The following is a 9,677-nucleotide window of genomic DNA, read 5'->3' on the forward strand; positions in this document are numbered from 1 at the left end:
TTTAAAGGACCTTAAAAATACTTAATTTTCTTTATTATTAATTTTATAAGATTAATTATTCAAAAAACAAATATGAGATTTTGTTATATAAGGTATTTAAATAGGTAAAAAACTAATTTTAATCAAACAAAACTAAACAAAATTTAATAGACTTACATTTAATTAAAAGAGTGAACCATATATATAATTACTAAGATATTTTTTATTTAAAAAATAGAGAATTTTTTTATAATTTAAAATAGGTTTATTTTAATTGTTTTTTGATTCATATAAGTATTCAATTTAAGAAAAATCAGGTACTTAATCATCCAATAAATTAGGTATTTATATTAGATATTAATTTATTTATTATTTCTATTCTTTTATTATTTATTATAGTATTTCTATTTTATTTTATATTTATTCTTTTTCTTATATTAAATATTTAATATCTTCTTTTTATTTAAATAAAGAAGATATTTTTTTATTAGTTTCGTTTAATTTTTAGCGTTAATTATCATATTGAGTTTAGTTTTGTCTCCATTTTTGATCTATTATTAAAAGTTATTCGATTATATTAGTTTATAAATATCTTTTTTTTAAATTTTATTTCACTTATTAACCGAAATCTTTTCTAATTAAATTAATATCTAAAGGCATTTTATAATTATAAAAAAATATATATTAAAGAAAAAAAAGTTAAGTTATAAAAATAATTATTATATATATATATATATAATATATATATATATATATATATATTTATTTTTTTATATATATTAATTTATAGTTTTAAATATTATTAATATTTTAATTATTATTTTATTTATAATATATTTTTTTTTTTATTTAATATATATTATTTAATATATTTATATATATTAAAAAAAAAAAAAATTTTATATAAAAATATACCAATATATTTAATATAATTTTAATAAATATATATTAAAATATTATTTGTAAATAATTTATTTTATTTAATAAATATAATTTTCTTATTTTTATAATAAAATTGAATATTATATAGAAATTTTAAAATTAAAATTAAAAGTAACAAATTTTTTAATTTTTTATAATTTAATAATACATTTATTATTTAATTTTTTATTAAGTCAATTAATTTTATTTTTTATTATTATTTTATATATAAATAAAACATTAACTAAAATTTTTTTTATTTTATTTTTTTATAATAATTATAGTATATTTCAATATTTATCATAAATCAATATTTTAATGTTAAAAATTTAATTTTTCTAAAATTCAATTTAATTTTTACAATTTAATTGATATATATATATAAATTTATTATATATTAATGTTAATTACTATTTTAAAAATAAATTTATAAAATTATCAAAAAGAGCTTTATATTAAATTTTAATTATATCTTATTAAATGTCTTAAATGTTATTATTATTTTGAAATTTTATAATCTATTTCAAACATTAAATATAAAAATTAAAATTTAATAGACTATAAATTATTTACTTTATTTAATTATAATTATCATATAGTTATTTAATAATTTCTTTTATAATTTATTTATTTTTAATTTTTTTTTAAAAAAAAATACGAAATATGCATTTATATATTTTGTTAAATACTTAAATTACTTCATAATATATATTTTTATTTTTATTATAATAATTTTTTTTTTATATTAAATAATTTTGAATTAATTTTTTTTTTTCAATCAAATTTAAAATTTTTTAATATTATTTATTTAAATCTTTAAAAATAAATTAAATTAATTTCAAAATTTTCTCCATAAAGCTAAAAATTTTAATAAAGATTTCTATAAAAATATATATAAAAAAAAATTAATTTTATATTATAATTAAACAAAAATAAATTAATTTTATTTTATCTTCTTATATTTTTTCTATTTTATATATAAATAAAAAATAATTTTATTTTCTTAAAAATAATTTTTTTTTATAAAATAATATATTTCTAAATTTTTAATCCTTTTTTTTATTATAAATCAATAATTTATTATATAAAAAATGAATTAGTAAATACATTAGTTTAGTTAAGAATTAAATTTATATTTATAAGGAATACTATAGCAATTATAAAATGAATAAATTAATATTGAATTTAGATGCTTAGAAAATATCGATTTAAATGGTTATGTAAATTGTATGGAAACAAAAGTGTTAAAATTAGAAAAAGAATAAAAAAATTTAGATTTTAAAATAACATTTTTATAAAATAAAATAGCTGAATGTTTTTAAATGAATAAATAAAACCAAAAAGAAATTGAAAATTGTAAAAAAATAGCAAAAAAAAAGTGTCTGATTATGTAGATGAATTTATAAATAAAGTTCGTCAATAATGAAAAATTTAATAAAACTAAATTAAGTAAAGAAAGTTTGAAAATAAAAAAACATAAATATATTAAAACTAATTGTAATTTAATAACAAAATTATATATATTTTTAAATATAACTAAATTTTATAGAAAAACTAATTATAATTATAAATATATATATATATATATATATATATATATATAATATATATATATATATATATATATATATAATTTCATTAATATATATATATAGTAATAATTATATATCTTTTACATAATATTAATTATTTTTGTATTAATAAAAAAAAAAACTAAATTTTCATTAAATTTGGCTAATAATATTATTAACTATTTTTTAAACAGCCGGTAATTTATTATTTTCTTAATATTCATTACTATTCAATTTGCTAGTCAAATATTCAAGAGCCTTAACAAATTCAAAGAATCCCATTTAAGTTTATTCAAACTAATTTCTCATAATTTTTTTATAAATGATATCATAATCGTTTTTTGTGACAATCTAATTCATCATTCCTTAAAAATTCGATAATTTTGAAAATCTACTAGCAGTTAAAATTCTAAATTAAAACCCACTTAATTTTCCATATATTTTAAGCATTTTTATAAAAATATCCATTTAATTAATTATATCTTAATCCCCACATATTAATTATTTAAATCCATTAAATTTACCTCCAACACCTATTTTCATTTATTTCTCTAATTTTTAATTAGTAATTAATATTACATCCTCAACTACATAACTTTTTACATATTTATCTAATAAACTTATTTCTTTGAGTTTGTTCCCATCATTTTATAAAACTTCATGTTCTATATTAAAACTAGGATTTCCATTTGCCTATTTATTATTATTTTTATAAAAAACAAAAAAAAAATACTTCTAAAAACCATGGTTTTCCATCTCTATCTAATAAAATATCTATTCCTAATACATGAAAACATTTTGTGTTTTTATTATTAAAAGTTATTTTATAATTATAAAGTAAGCAAGGGTACATACTAATAATAAACTTCACAACCAAATCTTCAATTTATTCTAAAATACTATCTTTCGAATATCCTTCTTTTTCTAAAGATTTCCAAAGACTCTAAAGGCATCTTTTCGAGCAATCATTAATATTATTAATATCACTTTCTTAAGGTAACTAAAGATCACAAAAAAAAAAAAATTATTTAAAAAAAAAAAAAAAAATAACTTTAAAATTTGGATTTTATTTATTCAATGAATAATTAGTTAAATGCATATAGAAATTATTAATATTTTACTACTAAGGTTTTTAATAATCTTCAGTACAAAATCTAGCAAGGCCCTCATCATGTAAATATACAACAAACGGATCTAAAGAACTAATAAGTACATAAAGTCTTAAATCAAATTTTTTCTTATCAATAATAAGTGGATTACTTATATACTATTAAATAATAATTTATTATTGAGAATAATTAAATTAAAGTTGAACATCCTTTACACTCTAAATAAGTTTGATTCCATCCCCTTAGCATCCTGAACTTGGTTTAGAAATGAACATTTCTTTCGGATGAGAGCCCATATATTTTTTTAAATCTGAGAAATCCTCAGGCAGTAAAAAAGTTAAAGGAAAAAAATCAAAATAATCCGGAAAATAATCCTTAAATAATTTCAAAAAATATCCTGTAGTCTTCTTATGGGCCAGCTCTTATATTTCCGGAATTCGATTTACATTCAAACTCCCATATACAGAACTTATATCATATTAATTTATACTTAATCCGCTCCACATTATTTTCCCTTCGAACCCAAAACATTCTTTCCAATTATTTCTATGTATTAAATATCGAATTAATTTTAATTCTGAACGACAAAATGATGTATTTATTTTAATTGTTTTTCTCTTTTTGTCAGTTTTGGGTTTTTCATTTTAACCGTTTATTTATTAATTTTTTTAAGGAATTTTCATTTAGTTTTCTTGTGTGTATTCTATATAGTTTTATGAATTTTTAGTTTATTTTATTTATAATATATCTTTTGTTTGCTATTTATCTACTTGAACTTTCATATATTATTTTAAATAATTAATTTTTATAAAAATTAATATTTAATAAGTTTTTTTGTTTGGGTTTGGTTATATAAAGTTTTTTTTTTTTTTTCTGTTATTTTCTAATCTAATTTAATATATTTATTATTATGATTATTTAATATATTATATATAAAAACAAAAATAACATATTATTTAAATATAATATATAAAATATATATATATATATATATATATATATATATATATATATATAATTAATTTTGTATTTTCTTGAAATTATATTTTTACTTAACTAACCTAATAATTTAAAATAATTTTTTTATATATTTCATTTTTATTTTTTGTGTTTAATATAATAAATTTTAATATATACAAAATATTTTTAAATAATATATTTAATAATAAACTAATAAATATTTTAAGAATATAACAAACAATTAATATAAATTATTTTTTTATTATATATTCCTAATATATATAAAAAATGAATGATTTAGAATATAGTTATAAAATATTAGAAGGATAATATGATGAAAAATAATTAAATGAATAATAACTTGAATAATTATATTAAGAACAGTAAAAAAAAATACTGATATAAATAAATAAATATAAAAGTTATATAAATAATAATATAGACTTAAATGTATAAAAAAAATTCAATTAGAAAATAATAAAAAAAGAAAATAAATTTAAGATCTTTAATATAACATAGATTAATATTTAAAGAAAAAAAATGCTTTTAATTCTAATAAAAAAATTTAAAAAAATAAGTAAAAAAATTTAATAAATAGCTAATCTATTGAAGATATAATTCTAAAAATTAACCAAAAATAAAAAATATTGAAAGAAAAAAAAATATAAATTAAAAAATTAAATAATTCATCTATTAAAAACATATAAACAAAAGAAAAGTTTATTTTTTTTTAATAATAATAAACTAAAGATTTTAAAAATTAAAAAAAAAAGATTATAAATTTTACATAACTAAATAGAAGAATATAATATAGAATATAAAAATAAACAAGATAAATTATACACGTTAAAATAAGAATAATAAATATATGTATAATAAAATTAAATGTTCATAGAATACGCATAATAAACAGAATAAGTAAAAAAAAAAATATGTTAATAAATATAAAAATATATATGTATAAATATATATATATATAATATTATTAATAAAAATTATTTTATTAATAAAGATTTAAAATTTATAAAATTACATTAAAAATTTAAAATTTGAAATAAAATAAGTTAAATAATAAATAAAAGAATCAGATACCTAATATAATTCTTTATCACCTATTAAATTATAAATTTAATAAAAAAACTAAGATAAAGAAAAATTATAAAAAGACTATTCTTTATTAAATTCAGCTATATAAAACTTACATAGTCATCATTAAGATATAAGTTTTTAACTAAAAAATGTTGATAATTAATAGAAAATAAACTAATAAAATTTCACATTTTAAATAAGTAATTTAAAATAAAAACTTAAAAAAATTAATTCTGAATATACCACTATTTTTCACTAATACAATTAATCATAACGATATAATAGTGAACGATCTTAAAACAAAAATTCTTTATCTATATTAAATTAAATAAGTTAACCTTAATAAAATATTTTATCAAGCAAATTTATTAAATAAAGACTTATAGAAAAATAATTAGTTGGTAAAATAAAATTCAAAGAAAAACAAGTATAATAAATTAATATATAAAAGGATATTAAAGTTCATAATAAAATTCTATTTTTTACGATGATTATGAACATTTGGAAGGACTAATTATAAGTTAAATAAAACAAATTAATTTTTACTTAAAAAAAGATAAGATTATAGGTCTTTAATGTATATATTACTATTAAGAAGAATTAAAAGAAGGTTTTAAATGGATTTTTTACAATAATAATGATGAAATTTAAGTAATAAAGCTTATATTAGAAAATAACGAATATATAAACTACGTTAGTGGTTTAAAAAGTGATGGAATAGATTTATTAAAAATCGAAACTAGTTTAGGGAATACTATATCTATTGGAAATAATTTTGGTAAGAACTTATAGTATTTTAGAATGGAAATCGGTAAAAATAATTAACCCTTTTCTATTTTTGGATAACTTTCTTATAGGAAATGTAAAGATATTACATTTTTATAATATTTTAATAATTTTTTGTATTAGTTTCTTAAAATTAAACTGATTATTATTTAACTTAAATAGGATTCTATTTAAAGCGTTAATTCCGTAATTTAAATACTTTAAAAATATAGATAAAATCGTAAAGAACATGAACGCACAATAATATATTTAAAAATTTTATTCTACAAAAAGAAGAGTAAAAAATATTTCTACAAGCTAATATATATATATAATTTATATATATATATATTCTTTTTAAAAAAAAAAACATCATTCAGTTTCAGCTTTAATATTAGATTGTTAACTATTAAAGTCGTTTAAACATTCATTTTATTATTAATTTAATTATTCATCAGAGTCATTATTATCATCAGTACATAAGAAAATCTCCATTTATCCGTTTTTACTATTTAAAAATAATTAAAACGGAAATTCATATTAAACTCCTTATTCCATAACAGGAGCTTCTACAGTAGTTCCTTTAGGAGCAGTTATAATGAACATATTTTCATTTGATTCTTATTATGTTTTTTTAGATATATTTTTAAAATCTTCTTATGTTAAATATGCATATTTAGATGTTTCATCAGAATTATTAAATGTATTTTTCAAACTTTCATGTAAATGGTTTATCCATTAATCCATTTCCTTTTCTTATTTATCTAATTATTCTAGTTCTTATCTCATTTAGCTTATTTCTTATTGAAGTTCAGGATCATCTGTACCGCCGACCCATTTCAATTTATTTTTGTGTACTTTTTCTATATATCCGATTCCTTTTAAATTGAATAAAATTAAAAATTGATATTTTTTTTATTTATTTTTTTCCCTCCAAAAAAATAAAATTATATTTTTGCGGTTTATAAAAAAAAAAAAAAAAAAAAAAAAAATTTAAAAAAAAAAATATATATAAATAAAATCGTATATTAGTTTTTTTTATTTTTTTTAAAAAAAAAATTATTAATTTGCATTTTAAAAATAATTATATAGAATTATTTTTGTATTTAAATATATTTATCCATGTAAATATTTATTAAATATCCTAATATAAAATCACATAGGACATATTAAAACTCTTTCCCAAAAAAATTCAATAATGGATATATATTTTTATATATAAATTAATTAATTCAATATATTAATTTTCTATATAAAAAAATACCTTCTAAAACATTAGTAATATCATATATTCTACGTTTTTATACTTTTAATAATTTAACAGCTTCATTTAAATCTATTGTTTAATTCTTTTATTATTAAATAAGTTGAATGAACCTTTTTGTAAGAACGCTTAATGAATTATCTTAACGAGAACCTTTTTATGCCTATTTATTTTAAGAATTAAATTCATCTTCTTATTCTTATTCTAAAGGTTCATCGTATTCTTCCTCATTTTATGTATCTTGGTATGTCTAACAAATTTTTTATTAAGTATGTGAATAATGTGTACTCTCTTCCTATTATAATTCTTATTTTATTTTTTTTCTAATAAATTATTTGTTAAAGATGATTGCATTTCTTAATTTTATTTTCGTTTTCCGTTCATTTGTTTTTTTTTTTTTTAGTTTTTTTTTTTTTTTTAATAAATTATTTTTTTTAAAAAAAAAATAATAATAATTATATATAATATATTATATACTATTAAATTATGATGTTTTTATTTTTAAATTAATAAAATTAAATAAATTATTTATTTTTTCTTTTTTTTTATTATAAAATTTCATATTTCTAGTTCCTTAATATTTTCATAAATTATTAAATAAAAGATAAAAGACAATTGAAAAAACATAAACACTTTCATATAAAAAAAGTAATTAATTTTTATTATTAGTCAAAAGTTATAATTATATCCTTATAAATATATAAAATTAATTTAATTTTTCTTTAAAAATATATTAATTTAATTAAATTAAGATTTTTTTTTAGATTTATTTAGAGAAATAAAATATATATTTAAAATTTTATGTTATTACAAATATAATTTTGATAAATATATTTATAATTATAAATTTAACTTTTTTACAATAGCTAAAAAAATATAAATATTCTACATTATAAATAAAAAGATGTTTATAAATCTTAAGAATAATTTATTCTAAAATAAAAAACTTATTATCAATTATTTTTTTATTCTTAGTATATTAAATTTTATATGAAAAAAAAAAAAATATATATAACTAAAAATTATTAAATATAATTTTAATAAATTTTTTATTTAAATTTTTTTAATTATATTATTTTAAAATTTATAAAAAAAAAGATAACATTTTTTTAAAACATTTTTTGAACAAAAAAATAAAAAATATTTATTTACTTTTATAAAATTACATATAAAAAAAAAAGAAAAGAAAAGAAAGGAAAAAATAAATATTTATAAAATGGAATAAGAAAAACAAATATGTGATATGGATTTTTAAGAACTTAGAAAATTAATGGAAAGTAAAGCCATAGTAGTATAACATGACATGAACCCAGAAATGTGTTCTGAATGTTAAGATATAATATAATCTGCAATAGATGGTTAAGCTACTCCTAATAATGAAGTTACATAAAATATATAAATAATAAACTTTATATTCGAAATAAATATTCAAAAAAAAATAAATAATAATAATAATAAAATTAGTTAGCAGCCAAAATAATCAAAGAAACGTTAGATAAAAAATATGGTGCAAGTTGGTAATGTATAATAGGTAAAAAAAAAAATATTGTCAAAAAAATAAAAAGATAAAATTTCTTTTTTAACAAAAAAAAAATTAAATTAGGGGAAGGTTTTGCTTATGATGTAACTGTTTAAAGTAGTACTTTATTACATATGTATTATCATGGATATATGGCTATATTAATATTCAAAAGTTGAACAAAGAAAAAAAAAAAACACAAACACACTCAAGATAATTTAAAAATATAATTTGTTATATTTTTTTTTTTTTATATAGAGGTTATATATACATTTAATAAACATATAAATTAAAAATTTTTAATTCAATATTTTTTTTATTTTTTTTAATAAATATATACATATTTATATATAATTTCATATATATCTTTATTTTTATTAAAAAAATATTTTTATTGTTATATATCAGATTATAACTTTCGAATTTTTAATTTCATTTTCTTAATAAATAATAGATTGTCTAATAATATTTTCAATATTTTCTTTAATATTTTCTTCTTA

General features: G+C 14.2%; 3 protein-coding genes across 3 annotated transcripts, besides 19 other annotated features; 1 reads left to right on the top strand and 2 right to left on the bottom strand. All coding sequences in view use genetic code 6, as the record gives it.

Annotated features, from left to right (window-relative positions):
• Nucleotides 1-381: 381 nt before the first annotated feature.
• Nucleotides 382-449: a microsatellite.
• A 250-nt stretch (nucleotides 450-699) lies between these two features.
• Nucleotides 700-741: a microsatellite.
• Nucleotides 733-855: a microsatellite.
• Nucleotides 793-863: a microsatellite.
• Nucleotides 824-855: a microsatellite.
• A 747-nt stretch (nucleotides 864-1,610) lies between the features above and the next one.
• Nucleotides 1,611-1,657: a microsatellite.
• A 225-nt stretch (nucleotides 1,658-1,882) lies between these two features.
• Nucleotides 1,883-1,938: a microsatellite.
• Nucleotides 1,939-2,465: 527 nt separating this feature from the next.
• Nucleotides 2,466-2,554: a microsatellite.
• Nucleotides 2,467-2,554: a microsatellite.
• A 67-nt stretch (nucleotides 2,555-2,621) lies between these two features.
• IMG5_206859 (tubulin tyrosine ligase-like member 11, putative) lies at nucleotides 2,622-4,362 on the bottom strand (the record flags this gene model as incomplete). Its single annotated transcript, XM_004037137.1, has 2 exons — nucleotides 2,622-3,164; nucleotides 3,205-4,362. The coding sequence occupies 2 exons, from the start codon at nucleotides 4,360-4,362 to the stop codon at nucleotides 2,622-2,624; spliced, it is 1,701 nt and encodes a 566-aa protein (XP_004037185.1).
• Nucleotides 3,483-3,529: a microsatellite.
• Nucleotides 4,363-4,366: 4 nt separating the features above from the next.
• Nucleotides 4,367-4,404: a microsatellite.
• A 136-nt stretch (nucleotides 4,405-4,540) lies between these two features.
• Nucleotides 4,541-4,597: a microsatellite.
• An 856-nt stretch (nucleotides 4,598-5,453) lies between these two features.
• Nucleotides 5,454-5,507: a microsatellite.
• Nucleotides 5,483-5,520: a microsatellite.
• Nucleotides 5,521-6,689: 1,169 nt separating this feature from the next.
• IMG5_206860 (hypothetical protein) lies at nucleotides 6,690-8,220 on the bottom strand (the record flags this gene model as incomplete). The annotated part of the gene is made up of 3 exons (XM_004037138.1): nucleotides 6,690-6,712; nucleotides 6,766-7,272; nucleotides 7,659-8,220. 2 exons carry the CDS (start codon nucleotides 8,218-8,220, stop codon nucleotides 6,767-6,769), a joined length of 1,068 nt encoding a protein of 355 aa, XP_004037186.1. The 3' UTR covers nucleotides 6,690-6,712; nucleotide 6,766.
• Nucleotides 6,714-6,746: a microsatellite.
• Nucleotides 7,359-7,402: a microsatellite.
• Nucleotides 7,361-7,400: a microsatellite.
• Nucleotides 8,045-8,075: a microsatellite.
• Nucleotides 8,221-8,693: 473 nt separating the features above from the next.
• Nucleotides 8,694-8,739: a microsatellite.
• A 135-nt stretch (nucleotides 8,740-8,874) lies between these two features.
• On the top strand, nucleotides 8,875-9,356 carry IMG5_206861 (hypothetical protein; the record flags this gene model as incomplete). The annotated part of the gene is made up of 3 exons (XM_004037139.1): nucleotides 8,875-9,039; nucleotides 9,123-9,189; nucleotides 9,262-9,356. Coding segments are annotated over 2 exons (232 nt in total), but the record flags the coding sequence as incomplete, so codon positions are not given.
• Between the last annotated feature and the right edge of the window lie 321 nt (nucleotides 9,357-9,677).

Source organism: Ichthyophthirius multifiliis, assembly GCF_000220395.1.
Source record: "Ichthyophthirius multifiliis unplaced genomic scaffold scaff_1120509250264, whole genome shotgun sequence".
NCBI classification, from domain to species: domain Eukaryota; phylum Ciliophora; class Oligohymenophorea; order Hymenostomatida; genus Ichthyophthirius; species Ichthyophthirius multifiliis.